Raw genomic sequence first — 14899 nt, 5'->3', positions numbered from 1 at the left:
GGACAGTTAATTGGGATTACAGAGACCCTTTTTGGATGTTGGTCCATCTTTCCCACCTCCTCTTCCTCCAGAGCAGTGTTGCACCCTCGCCCGCTCCCCCAACGTGCTTGCAACACTCAGCCATTCCTTTTTAATACCATAAACCTCTTTCCATTTCAGGGTTGATAAAGCAGCGGCGCCGGTTCTTTCAGCAGCCGCTGAAGTGTGTGCATAGAATGTTTTTCTTAGCCATTATTGCTTAATATCATTCTCAGAGGTCACAGCTCTGCATTTCTCCTCTTGTGTTGACACATCCATGATGAAAGTGTTGCAGTAGCTACACATGCTGAATCCTGGCTCGCGCACCTTCTGATATTCCACCCAGTTTTGTCTGTCTCATACATATATACAGGCGTTCAAAGACACATGCTGGAGTTGGTTCCACTTTTTCATCGTTGTGAAGACAACTGCAGGAAATAAAGAAGGGCATAGCACCATCAAATGCCTCCTCACACACAGGTTGTGCACGCTTACTCACGCACACACTCACACACACACAGGGAGCGAGGTAGAGGCTGACACACTTTGCTTGTCTCATTCATTCTTTGGCTGGCATTTCCTAGGGTTGCTGTCCCTGCATGAGCTTTTCACACCTCCTCACTCCCTGACTGTGATCTGATGAGGAGAGAGAGACAGAGAGAGAGAGAGACAGAGAGAGAGAGAGAGACAGAGAGAGACAGAGAGAGAGAGAGAGACAGACAGAGACAGAGAGCAATCAGGCATATCGGTCAGCGTCAGCAATGCAAATAGTGATATTCAGACAGAGCAGAGAGTACAAGACTGGTGTCAGGTCCTGAATATTTATTTTACCCCAACCAGCCATCTACATGCGACCACCAGACAATTGTCAGTTTCTGTTAGATAAAATAAAACTACACGATTTAAATTTCCTCAGAGAAGCAGTTGGAGCGCGTGAGAGGCGTCAGAAGCTGTCACATTATACTGGCTCTGGAGACACACCAGTTCAGATTATGAAGGAATAAGCATCGAGCCTTCAACCTCTCCAAAGGTTGGAAATTGTGATTTAATGCAAAAGAAATGTAAATTTCTGGCTGAGTTTTAACAGTAGGAGCAGGTCGGCCTGTTGCACTCGCACACTTCCCGCAGCATTAACAGGTTTTCTTTGTTCGTTCCTGGAAATGAAATGATTGTTGTGTTTAGACCCAGTAAGAGTTGGTGATTGGTTGCTGAAGAACGCCCTCACGGGTGGCCGATATCCACCGCCAAATGCAGCAAAGCAACATTATGGATGAAGGCAGAGTAAACGCAGGGATCACTGTCCAGGAGAATGGAAAAAATAACCCCTCTGGTCTCATTTACAGAGAAGAAAATTGTGATGAAGTGTCCTGTAGAGCAAATAGCCACCTTCTGTCAACCAAAATTGAGTGTGTAGAAGGGTCTGGGTGTTCCAGCAAGGATTAAATTTGAAATAAATCACTTCTGGGTGATCTGATTTTATTTACTGTATGTGTGTGTGTGTGTGTATATACTGTACATAGTGAATACCAGGATCTACATTCTCCCAGCAAAGTGAGGACATTTTGGCTGGTTTTCACAACATCACAGGACAACACCTGGTTTTAAGGATTTGGTTTTTAGAATCGGGTTTAGATGGGGTCTGGGGGTTAGTTGGGATGATTAGGGTTAGGGTACAGTACTGGGTAACACATTAGCCAATGAAAGTCCTCATAAAGATGGAAGCACAAGGATGTGTGTGTGTCCCTTCCAAAACAGCACACACTAAAGAAGAAATGATCACACTTGGAAAACTGGCAGTGGGGGATAATTGAAAACAGAAGCAGACACACTTTTTAAGGAGAAAAGTCCTGCAAAACATCACACGTGTGGCAGCTGATAAACACCCAAACAAAAGGAGGCCGACGAGACGAGCACAGAACCAAATGTAAAAAGTGGGTTCGTCATCACAGACTGTATCACAGAGACACTGTACATGTGCGTGCACGCTCTCTCCCGCACGCACCTACGCATGTATGGGTGGGCACTTGCTTGTATACGCACACACCCGCTAACACACAGAGGATGAGACATCCAGAGCATCCTCTGTGTGCCCGACTCTTCCTCCGGGGCGAGTTAGTGGTGCTTTTAAGTGCCGACATCAAAGAGACCCATACGAGTGTATAAATAGGCTTTAGAGCTGGAAAAGTTTTAGTTGTCATGAGTTTTATGCCCAGTTGGTTAGACAAGGTCATCCACTGACTCACTAACTTCTCCTGAACCCTTTTCTCTGGTGTGCTGGGAAACATAGATTACAACCAGCTCCGCTGCAAAGTAAACACAAATAAAAACATGCATCCAAACAAATGTGGGTTTTTTTGGTATTAATGGCAGATATATAAATAGCCAGTCTAGGTTGGGACGCGCTGTTACTGCCCAAATGACGTTTTTTTTTTTGAGGCTAGCAGGTGATTGTGACACATCTCGGTGCTGGCAGAGGAAGTAAATGGAGGAGATAGCCGCCCATGATCAGGACCGGAGTTTGGAGGAGCACACATGGCACTTCAATCATTCTCAGAGATTGAGCCAGTCTCTCACACTGTGCGTCATCATCCCAGCGCCGGGCTTCACGGCCAACGTCCGTCTGTGCGACCTGAACTGGTGCGCCGTGGCGAAAAGTGTTGTTTACTGCTGACAGGACGTCTGAGGCATCATGCTGAATCTGTTTCCACCCCCCCCCGCCATTTTCTTCTTCACACCTATTTAAATACCTATTCAAAGAAACTTGGAAAATCAATATCAATGTGAAATTGCCAGCTGATACGTGTGTCAGCGACAGTCGATGAGATGCGTGTATGTGTTTTCTTTGAGTGACAGGAAAGAGCCTCGGAATTGAAGTTGACTCATTTTAAATGGTGATTTTATAATTTAACTGTTTTACAGAGGGAGGTGGGTGGAAGACGGTGACAGAATGCACATCACCATGTACACCAACAATGATCCGGTGATCCTGTAATTCTGTCCCGATGAACGTTTAATGTTTTCACACCTTCCTTGCTTCATTTAGAAATGAGCTGCATTTAATCAAAGCAGCGCTGTGATCGCAGTAAAGCCTGCATGTCTGTTCCCGCTGTCCAGTTCACGCTCCTCCGACTGCAGACATGAGAGGGAACTCTAAAGCTTCCTGCATCTGAGGGGGGGAGACACAGACCGTGACCGCCCCTGCCGAGAATGCCAATTCAACTGTGAAAGTTTCCTTCACAGGGCTCTGTGCTTTGACCGTCGACATCCTGGCCATGGGAAGTGTATCTGCAGCGACTCTGCCAGTGGAGGTCAGTTTCAAACCTAATTAAAAATGGGAATTATATAACTCTCTGCTCTCTCGCCATCCTGAGGCCAGCCTTACATGTGCAGACTGTGACCAATAAGATAAAGAATTAAATCCCAGCAGCAACTCCTGAAAGAAAAAGTACGGCAAGGATGAGAGGAAGGACAAAAGATCATGCAAATGGGAGCATGTGAGATGGGAATTAAGGATGACTTGTAAAAGAGGAGCTTCTGTATTTTGATCGTTCACACAATCTGGCAAAAAATAATCAGTAAAGACATAAATGAAGCCCAGATGGTTTTGAGGGGGAATGGGAGAAACGTCACCGTTCTTATTTCTCTCCTTAAATGTGCCATGCGGTGAAGAAATCACCTCTTTTCTCTCCGAATGGCAGGTGATGTGACACAGGTGGAGATTTCTGCCAGCTTCTCTTCCAGGAATGTGTTCTTGGCAAGGTGGAACAGTGTGTGAAACAGCATTTCAACCACGTCACAATGAAATCCTCCTCTGAAAACAATGCTAATGAACTCCCCTGAAACAGCATTTCCACAATGTCAGTAGAACTTTTTTGTTTTTTTAATCTAGCAACTAACGCCAGCGAAAGAGAGTTTAAACGGCGTCGGGCTGAAATTAGCCTCTCTTCACTGCTCTCCTTCTTTTTCCCATCACTGTACAAAGTGAGCAGCAGGGGCCCCAGTGGCAGGAGCCAGATCGTATCAGGGCCGGGGCATCGCTGCAGCATGGCATCTCTCTGCACCGAGTACAAGAGGAGATTACTCTGTGCTCACATCAAAGGAGGTTTGTCTAACTTGGGTTTGGCGTTGTGCTAGTAGAGCGAGTCCTTGGAGCAGCCTCGCCGTTCTTATCTCTCCCCCACAGACTTTTTCTGCTTTCTGTTGCAACACAGCTGCCGGTAACACTGACACATGCAACGCTGGCTGTAGGCAGACGAGTGTGCACAGAGGCAAACACTAAAGCAGTTTCTCTTGTATGAGCTCACCAGAGTCAAGCTGGCTTTTTCCCCCCCTCTCAGATATTAGCAGAATTTGTTCTGCTGAGTGAGTTCCATACCCTCCTCTGCCTCTGCTGCGAGACGAAGCTTGACGGCGGAGACTCGAAAGCCTTTTGGATGGTTATTCCTCAACAGACAATTGGAAAAAAGAACCTGATTTGAATCAGCTGAAATGCCTAGCTTAGATGGTGCAGCACGCGCGTAGATGAAATACAAACAAACTGGGATTTCAGCGGTATCATGCTTGATAACATTTTGATTTGCTATTTGAATAGTCTGTGGTTGTAAAGGACTAAAAGTGGAGTAACTTAAGCACAGGCACATTATTCAAGTATGCTGAGGCATAACTGAAAAAATCCCAAAATTTTTAGCATTAATCACTGAGAACTAGCAACACGTGCTGTATTTAGTGTCAACCATCAAGGAGTTTCTGAGATATGTAAAACCATCAAGAAAAAGAACAAACATTCTGTCTGTGGCAACTTTAAAGCCAATCTATCAGGTAGCTATAGAAAAACTACAGGTGTGCCACAGGTAATTCATTAACCCAGTTCTGATGGACACTTTCCCTCGATGTAGCACACTGGACTCACAGTGCCCCCTTTCGGCAAAATACTGTAACTGCATATTCAGCATGTCCCTGTGTGGAATAATGCACTGATTTATATGCATCATATCATGTCCAGGATTAACACACTCCAATGCACTCAGAATTCAACAGCTGGGGGAATTTTTGCATCCAAATAGACCGACTGTAAATAAAATGCTCGTTTATCCTATTTGCCTCAATAGTTTCGAGTAGAGCCAATCAGGAAAACGTCCATTCACAAATACTGCCCCGACCTCTCTGACGTCAAGCAAACTTTGTCCCTGTCATCCTGTCAACATTTGTTTTAATTCCAAAAGTCACTGCAGAGACTGAACATAAACACGGGAGGACAAACTTCACCCTCCACTCTGCCACCATGGACAGAAGTTGCCCGTTCTTGCTGCTCATGCTGTCCTGTTACAGTGGGTGCGTGCACAGCGAGGAGCTGTCTTTGACTCCGATTGAACTTGCTCCCGTGCCCTGTAACGACAAAGCGGTGGGGAAGCTGTCTCGCCTGGCGATGACTTACATCAACGAGGATCGCCCCGATGGGTACAAGTTTGCCCTCAACCGCGTTGCAAATGTCCACCTGCACGCTCAGGTCAGTACAGCAGCACGCACAGAGCGCAGGAAACCGCCTGCGGTCGTTGTACTCCTCTGTCAGAGGATGAGTTGCTTATGTGGAATATGGAGAATTTCCTGAAAACAGGGAGCAAATGTACCTTGATTCATCTGTGGCCAGTGCTCGTATCATTGTGATGAGAACACGTGTTTTTAATGACATGCATATTCACTCAGAAATCAAGTGAATCGGTCACAGTGCAATGATGGTGAGGAAACAGGGAAAATATAGTCCGACTGATACATCTGCAGGCTCACAACATCCTTTTTATAGCACAGGAAATACAGGTTGCTGTGCCATAACTTTCCCGTAGGAATGCTGATAGTTTAGAGGTCATTTAGAGGACACAACGGATGATTTTAAACTTCAGGTACTGCAGCACCACCAGAGGATCGATCAGGTCTTAAGATCAGGTCTTGTCTATTTCGTCTGGTCTTCATCGATCGTGCTTGTGTGTGTGTGTGTGTGTGTGTGTGTGTGTGGTGCCAGGGCCCTGCAGGAAACGTCTACTATCTGGACCTGGATGTGCTGGAGACCAAATGTCACTTAGGCAGCCCCAAACCCTGGAAACGCTGCGAAATCAGGCCTTTCATGGAAACAGTAGGTCAATACGCATATACGCTTCCCCAAAAATGACTCTGGTTTTACCATACACGTGAGGACTCTTCTATAACATATACGAGTAAGATTATTGATTTACAAGATCTGTTGATTTACAGGATCAATATAGACTTTTTTGACTTTCATCATGTTGAAATGTTCAGGCTGATACCACATGCTGGTTTTTACTTTGTCGCTCCTTTGAGATAACAAAGTAATCAAAACGGTTCTTCCTATTTTACTTATTCCAGCAAATCTCTGGCAACTGTAACACCACCCTGCTGTACACACCAGAGGGTTACACCTACCTTTACAGCTACGACTGCACTCTGGTTCCAGGTAACAGCGACTTACAATCAAGAACAAACAAATAAGCAAACAATTCATGCAAATTCAAATGTATCTTAAAAACTAGAGCTGTGTGAGGATCGGATGCATCACCACTTTTCCGTATTTTTTCTAAGAACGTTTCTTTCATGTGATTAATTAAAACCTAATCAATGAATCAGTATCGGTGTCTCAATGGAGGCGGAATCGATGCAGCCTCACGGCAAGACGGGTCGTATTGATGTTTCGTTTCGTTTCGTTTCGTTTTCTCCTGCTTATCCGGATCCGGGTCGCGGGGGCAGCAGCTTCAGGGGGGATGCCCAGACAGCCCTCTCCCCGGCCACTTCCATCAGCTCTTCCGGGGGAGCCCCCAGCTGCTCCCAAGCCAGGCGAGAGATGTAATCTCTCCACCTAGTCCTGGCCCGGCCACGAGGCCGCCTCCCGGTGGGACATGTCTGGAACACCTCTAAAGGGAGGCATCCGGAAGGCATCCTAGCCAGATGCCCGAGCCACCCCGACTGACTCCTCTCGATGTGGAGGAGCAGCGGCTCTACTCCGAGCCCCTCCCGGATGTCCGAGCTTCTCACCTTATCTCTAAGGCTGAGCCCGGCCACCCTGCGGAGGAAACTCAGTTCAGCCGCTTGTATCAGCGATCTCGTTCTTTCGCGGTCATATTGATGTATAAACCCATTTTTCTGCCTCTTCTGGGGAAAGTTTTCAATATCCATCATACTTCTTCCAGCTCATCTGGGGGGATCCCCAGAAGTAGCTGGGGAGAGGGAAGTCTGGGCTTCTCTTCTTAGGCTGCTGCCCCCGCGACCCGACCCCGGATAAGCGCTAGAGGATGGATGGATGGATATTTTTTTTTTTTTTACATTGATCTCATTTAAATTCCAGTGCTGTTGTCAGGTAAACGGCCTTTGGCCAATTTCTCCAGAAATGTGACCGTCTGAACAGAAAAGGGGGAAAATACAAATTCAAAAAAATCAATAAACCAGATGCAGCCTTGTCAAACGCACGCCCGATGATTAATGGTTTTATTTGAAGCACTTTGAATTCTGCCTGGTGTGCAGTGACAACAGTGCGGATATTTCTCTGATCCATGCAGACCCCCCTGAGAAGCTCCAGCAGACCTGCCCCACCTGCCCCCTCCTGCTGCCCGTGGAGAGCCAACAGGCCGTGAACGCCGCCCGCATCACTCTGGCCTCCTACAGGAGACAGTTCATCCGCGGTGCCGAGCTCGGAGTGAAGACCATCACGAGAGCTTCAGCGCAGGTTTGACTCAGGTTGAATGTCAAAGTGCCAAAACCTTTTCTGAGCTGCTTGACACTCTGACATGACCAGATATTTTTTTCCATCTGTGGTATCTGCCATTTTGATGCTTCTGTATTTTTCTGAGGCCGTTCCAGAGAAAAGCAGCTTTGTGGAGTACACGGTCCAGGGGTGTCCAGAGGGACTGACGGAAAGAGGCACCTGCCAGCGACTGACGCTCGATTCTGACACCGAGGTAATAAAGATAATCAAGAGAGTCCACTAAAAATGTAAAAATGATCAACGGGTGTGAAACACATCACATTACAAAAACATCCCAGACTGGAGGACTTAAGACAGCGTGTAATTTAAACAGCAGATACATTAATGGAAAATTGGCTACTACGTTGACAATGTGACACTGTTATGAGCTAAATACATTAATAAACATCAATCAGCAGGTTGTTTACCATCGCTGGAGCCATTTTAGTTATAACAGCACTAAAAGGCTCCAATATTTATTATTTTAATGAGAGTGATGGCAGCAGATCTTGTCTTTTCTTTCATTCTTTCACCAAACCCATTTTAAAACGTCCCGTTTCCCCTCTCAGACAGCAGGATTCTGCGTCGGCTCCGTGCACGGAAACATGAAACTCAATCCTGATGTTCACGTGTCCTGTGAGATGTTCAAAGTTCAGGTAAAATGAAACATAAAACATATTATATATATATATATATATATACACATATATATATATAACATCATTCTCTTTCTTTACACACAAATGCGCCCTTAAAAGATGATTTCATATAAATATTTATGCTGCTCTTCCTCTTTTGCTGCTGGAATCTGCACATCTTCAAACAGTAGCTTTAAATGATCAAACAGGCTCAGTAAAAAACTTTAGTATTGCTGTTATAACTTAAATAATTTATCGCTTTTGATGAATACATTAAAATTTCGACCTCCGATGCAAATTTCTCGATGCATTTACAACCATGAGCATGCAGAGTAGAGATACTAGCGTTGAGATTGTAAAAGAAGATTGATTTTTGCTCAGACACTTAGAGGGAGGCCGTTAAAGCTCTCCGGTTTCGGACTCTGATCTCTGATAATATACAACATGTAGGTTCAAACTTGTACATTCTCCCACACAATGTTTTAGTACACCAGAATACGGATGGCAGTGAGTAAAATATGAAACGCTAATCTTTTCACATTATAGGAAGAAGCTTCAGCTTGTTTGAAACTGGATGAATATTTTATGCTGGGTTTTGTTTTAAATCTTGCTAACGGAACCTTTAAAATGCTAATGTAACTTTCAGCGTGAATGCCACCGGCCTTATAATTATCCTGTCATATCTTGTGCGCTGCGGCTCAGAGTGTGTTTTGTGTGGAATGTGTTTGAATGTAGGTGTGAGATTTATAATGCTATGCCTGTGTGCTGTGATTATCTCGTCACTGTAGTCTGCGTGCTTGTGTGATTGAGCCAGCGGGAGGGGGCTTTGTTGAGAGTTCTGTCTCTCTGTCTGCAGAATGTGGATTTCCTCAGACCAGTGCAGCCTCAGAGTCACGGCCTCCCTGCAGACGCCGCGACCCCGACCTTCCCATCGACTATCCTTGACCTAGGAAACGACACACTGCAGCCTGTTTTCACTGACCCAGCAGTGCCCCCTGCTGTCCAACCACCGCCATCTGGCCCAACGCTCATCCAGCCTGCCCCTAGTGACCCCTCTGTAGTGGTTAATCCCTCCGTCCCCCACAGCTCATCTTCCAGCGAGTCCGCTGAAGGTCTTTCCGATTCATCCTCTGAGGAGATCGGAGGCCCCGTCGCACTTCGACCACCTGTCAACTTCCGTTACCAAAGGCGCAATCGCAGGAAACGCCAGGCTCACGACCCCGTCTTCCTGTCAGAGTTCCCCAGCGGGTTCTCTCCATTCCGATCCTGTCCCGGTCCTTCCCGATACACCACAGTCTAACTGGGCCTTAATGGTTTCATGAGTGATATAGGCTGATGAACTGCTTTAATTTGTGCTAACGAGAGCCGTGATTATTATTCTCAACAGAGCAGAAGAAGCTAATGTTGCCACATTATATTCCAATGAAAGTTTCAATGAAAATTTGGGTAAAATGTTAAATACTGTAAACTATGTATGTACTGTATGTTATACATAAAGTATTAGTTACTGTGTTATTGATGTTAAGATTATAACTTTAAATCTGTCTACTATATCAAGTATAGCATAGTATAGTATAGTATACAAGGAGGTGATAATTAGTCTTAATAAATGTGAATATCATCTTTGGACCCTGATTAATGTATTTTTCTAGTTATTGATCACTGAACAGCAAAACCTAAAAAATAAACTTAAAATGAAATTTCAAACCAAAATATAAATGAGAAATGTGAACTAAAAAAACCCCAAAACTGCAAAAGTAAGAGGGAGGGATCATAAGGGAGGGAACATGGGGGTTTATTGGGATTCTTCACCACAACTGAGCCAAAATAGCGCTGAGGTGGAAAAAAGACGGACACAAACATCTCAGCGAGGCTTTAAAAGCATACCCAGGGTGGTTTTTGTCAACACAGAAACTGGAGAGCTTAAAAAAAAACAAAAAACCACAGAGGCCCTGACTGGAGTGTCACCATCTGCATCCCACATCTGATCTTCAATCAACGCAGAATCTCCGGCTTTAAACCCCAGCTGGTCCGAAACTCTGCCTCCTATAAAAACCACTTACCGAATATGAGCAGAGACGGGGACACAGCAGGAGACCAAACACAAGTGAGACGCAGCAGAGCACACAAGTCACGATGCGGCAGTTTGTCTTCATTTAAAGGACAGGAGGAACTCCGGTGAGGACAGCAAAGCACTCGTTTATATAAGCAGGACAGAGGGGCTCTGAACCCATGATGTATGGGCAACTTTACCTCTACATAAAGGCCTTAAAACAAAGAAACCACGCAAAATGATATTTTATCTGCCAGGGGCACAAACATGTCATGTATAGTATTCTTAATCTGTATAATGCACCAAATGTTTTCCTTAGCTGACTATTAGGAGTTGCTTCCACGAGCGTCTGAACTACAAAACTACGAATACCAAAAACCTCCCTATGGCCCACGACGAATCGCGCATACCAAGTTGCATGCCACTCTAGTGCGCATGCCCGTAATCGCTGAAACTAACTAATTTGGTAGCGTTTTCGCATCGCTGCGTGTTCAGTGCTACAAACTACAGCAAAAACGGAACAGAAGTTGTGTTGTCGTGTAAACGTTGGGCATCGATTAGTTGATTAAGTTAAGATCGACCTGGGCCAACGTATAAACGCCCCCCGGTCCGTTCAATTCAGATGTACGGAGGTGTGAAAATCAAGGCAAACTTGTAAGTTCAACTCCTTTACTTAATTTTGGAATTTTAAACGTTGTTTAAAGGAATACTTATTTTCTTGGTGTGATGGGCATCGGTTTGTTTGTTGAAGGCTTTGCACGATCAGAATTTTACCGAAATATATCATCACGCTCCGAACACGTGAGAGAAAAACATGTCTAATTAAATAAGTTGTTTATCGACTGTATACACTTGAGCACTGCTTACTGATTATCAAAACTATTCATAAACATTTTTGGACAATGTTTGAGATTCTATTTTGCCAAACTGGCCGAGACGAGAAGGTTCAACATCAGTGGGGCATCTAAGACTGGTCAGATATAAATTAAAGGTCTATTCCAACAAACCAAAATAAATGAATAAAAATTTGGCCTTTTATCCTTGTTTTAAAAGTAAAGTAGATTTAAGTTAATTAAAATACTTATTTTTTAATATCAATTTAAGTAAAATTCTAGGGATAATGATGTCTGTCTACCGCTACTTGATTGGTTGGTTAGAGCGTGTGATTCATAGCCCGGCTAGCTCAGTCGGTAGAGCATGAGACTCTTAATCTCAGGGTCGTGGGTTCGAGCCCCACGTTGGGCGCTAATTTTTTTTTTAGATTGATAATCCCTCGCTCGTAGAAAGTCACAGTTTTGGATATTTCATTAAAATCAGTTTTAGCAACATATATTTGGTTGTTTTTCCAGACGCTGCGCCTGCAACAGTTCATTCCGCTAAAACCGATCACACAATAGCTCGGTGAAAACCCCTATAGCAAAACGCATGGATAACATCGTCTCTGTGGCGCAATCGGTTAGCGCGTTCGGCTGTTAACCGAAAGGTTGGTGGTTCGAGCCCACCCAGGGACGCAGTTGCTTTTTTCTATTTTTAGGGTGAGTATTGTAATAATCTAAAACTGTTTGATTAACTTGCACAATGCTAAAATGCAGCATTTTTTACATTGTCATTATGGTTTTTGTTCACATGTATGAAAGCCTGGGCCTACCCGACGAGCGAAAAGCTCAATCTTTCAACAGCCAGTCGCGTCGCCGATCCAATCTTTCAACAGCCAGTCATATGCGCCATTCAATCTTTCAACAGCCAATCATCTGCGCTTTTCAATCTTTCAACAGCCAATCATCTGCGCGTTTCAATCTTTCAACAGCCAATCATCTGCGCTTTTCAATCTTTCAACAGCCAATCATATACGCGATTCAATCTTTCGACGTCCCGCCTTAACTTAAACTGCGGTCTCAATCTTTGGAAAAGTCAATCGATCCTAGAGTTGATTTATTATTTAAAAATCTGCCCGCTGTTTATTCCGGACATCTCCGTGGAATTTGACAAGGTACGTGCGCAAATTGCGGTCTGTTATTTGTTACGTTTTTTTTCCATTTCACATAAAATATCACCGTAAATGCTTAATGCAATATGTCCAAGTCATGTCAGGCATTTGTAACGCTAATGTAACTTGATCATCGGGAGTTTTGCAATAAAGTTTGTGCAGTTGCTGCCGGAGCTTTAGCTGGTTGTATTTTTTTTTCTGCCGATGAAATTGCTTGTTTTCTTGGGCAGTTGTGCGCTGGACTGCGTCGTTTCTGATTACTTGTTATGTTATAAAATTATGTTATGTTATGACAGACAAAAGAAATGGCATGACCTTTACACTCAGGTGAAACGACCAACCTAAAACGACTTACATTAATCATTTCAGATAGCAGACTACATTTTTCCCTCAGGTATAGACAGAAAGGATATAATCTATCTAGATTTATAACTATTAGCAGGATAAAAATCCCTCGGAAGAACTTAACACGGTGAACTGTTACATTCAGTAGGGTGTTTAAAGTAGTCAGCTATTATGTTATGTGAAACAAGAGTAAGATTTTTTTGTTGTTACAGATAGAAAAGTACCCTCTGCAGCTGAGTTATGTTATAACATGACAGAAAATGTCTACCAAAAAACCTCCAGCCGTGCCTCCTCCACCTCCAGCCGTGCCTCCTCTTCAGTCATCTACAGTTTTGCTTCAGCCCCAGCTTCCTTCTTCCATGTCCTCTTCACAACAGGATGTAAGTGATAAATAAATAAATTCTCAGTCGATCTATAGATCACCTTCCACCTTCCCCAGCTATTCTATCCTGCCTGCTCCCCGGTGAATCCTGTCTGCTGTCTATCCTGTTAATTTGGGTTCTCGTCGGGTCCCTGACATCTATCTGTCTGCAAGAATTTAAGTAGTGACAAGGAAATTGTGATGCCACAGAACCTAAATATCAGTTTTTATTTTCCAGGCTGGAGACAACCGCAGCATTCCTGGAACGGACCGCGTAGATGAACTGGCTGAATACTTGGTGGAGCTACGAGAGCAGACGGGATCGACCCTGAACAATCAACAAGTTGGCACCATTCTGGGTTTGTGGCAGAGTCTTGACAAATTTGACAAAGACAGGATTGTGTATGCTGCAAGACATCAGGACCGGTGCTAACTGGGCGGTTCAGGTCTCCTAAAAAGAAGGCTGTGCTCACTCCTGGGGTAGAAAGCACAAAACGGTGTGTTCTTGGCTCAAGTGGTTCACCAGCTCAGTGGCCAAACTGCTGTCGCCTGATTGAGACCATCTTCGTGAGGCTGTGCAACATTCACACGAGCCCCAAAGAAAGAGGACAACACAGCGATCTCGATGGTCTCTAATTTTACAGGACTACAAAAAGATCCGGCAGCTGGTTCTGTGCAATGGGACGCTAATGCAGCAGACAACCCTTCAACGTGTAGTGAACCAGACCACCCTCATGCAGTGGTATAACCAGCGGCTGAAGGGTCAGGAGGTGTCTGTTCTTTTGCAAGGTGTGCAACGGCCAGCTGACCCATTGCCCTGTGCAAAAACAAAACCCATCTCTCTGCCACAGTACCAACAGCAGCCCCCAGTTACCAGCTGCACACATACCATATGCCAGCAAATACAGCTGGACAGGCAAAACCGAGGGTGCGGCAAATTGATCCTGCAGTTCCCTCCAGTGGACCATCAGCCACCCTCTTCAGTACAAAGGAAAAATATACTGTCCAAACACTGAGGCTCTCACCAAGGAACAGTGGCTGAAGCAGATGAGACAGTAATGCAATATTGTTACTTTTAATATGCTTATCCCTGTGGCCTGTTCTGCCCTTTGAGTTCCACTGCAAGTTTTACATCTTATTTCATAGTTGTATCAAGGTTTCATTGGGGTTTGATTTGTTTCTTTGACAATTTCAGCTTTATAAATGCTTAAATGTGAATGTCATTTTGTTCACAATTGTACATACATATTCTCTTTGTTATAAATTAAAAGTTTTACAAACCATTCCTACAAAAATAATTCTATCATTTTTGGGTCCGGGTGGGATTCGAACTTATGTCTTTCCTTCTCTTCTTCCCCCTTTTTTCCCCTTCTTCCCCATCTTATACAGATGATTGTTCCCCAGAACTCTCAATCACATTGGTGATTATTGAGGAATAATTGTAGTCAGAATTGAATTATCATTTAACTGGGCTTCTTTGTCTACCTCAAAATGCTTCGACATTGCTTCTGCAGAGGTGTTGTTTTAAAAAAAGATCCTATGAGCCTCCAGTTGCTGCTGCAAATGAGGGTAAATTAGGCTCAAGGATCGTAAACAGGAAAACTGCCAGGGGCCTCCCTCCACGTACCAAAGATATATCTGAAAGATCTGCATGCACGTGACAGGATTACAACTACATTTTTAAGACTAATGAAAACAATGTAATTTGTTTCAGGATTTTATATAAAACATGTGTGTAACACGTTTTCGT

General features: G+C 44.3%; 1 protein-coding gene, 1 long non-coding RNA gene and 2 other non-coding genes across 4 annotated transcripts; all 4 read left to right on the top strand.

Annotated features, from left to right (window-relative positions):
• Window positions 1–5237: 5237 nt before the first annotated feature.
• Window positions 5238–10038, top strand: si:ch211-262h13.5 (uncharacterized protein LOC571127 homolog). Its single transcript, XM_057038715.1, has 7 exons — window positions 5238–5524; window positions 6035–6145; window positions 6397–6484; window positions 7581–7747; window positions 7872–7979; window positions 8335–8421; window positions 9260–10038. The coding sequence occupies exons 1-7, from the start codon at window positions 5300–5302 to the stop codon at window positions 9701–9703; spliced, it is 1230 nt and encodes a 409-aa protein (XP_056894695.1). The 5' UTR covers window positions 5238–5299; the 3' UTR covers window positions 9704–10038.
• Window positions 10039–11628: 1590 nt separating this feature from the next.
• Window positions 11629–11701, top strand: trnak-cuu (transfer RNA lysine (anticodon CUU)). The gene has a single exon. It is a non-coding gene; the product is annotated as a tRNA-Lys (tRNA).
• Window positions 11702–11822: 121 nt separating this feature from the next.
• Window positions 11823–14432, top strand: LOC130528898 (uncharacterized). Its single transcript, XR_008951430.1, has 2 exons — window positions 11823–13168; window positions 13388–14432. It is a non-coding gene; the product is annotated as an uncharacterized LOC130528898 (long non-coding RNA).
• Window positions 11894–11967, top strand: trnan-guu (transfer RNA asparagine (anticodon GUU)). Its single transcript has one exon. It is a non-coding gene; the product is annotated as a tRNA-Asn (tRNA).
• Window positions 14433–14899: the final 467 nt, after the last annotated feature.

Source organism: Takifugu flavidus, chromosome 7, assembly GCF_003711565.1.
Source record: "Takifugu flavidus isolate HTHZ2018 chromosome 7, ASM371156v2, whole genome shotgun sequence".
NCBI lineage: Eukaryota > Metazoa > Chordata > Actinopteri > Tetraodontiformes > Tetraodontidae > Takifugu > Takifugu flavidus.
This window is presented reverse-complemented; position numbering and strand designations above follow the sequence as displayed.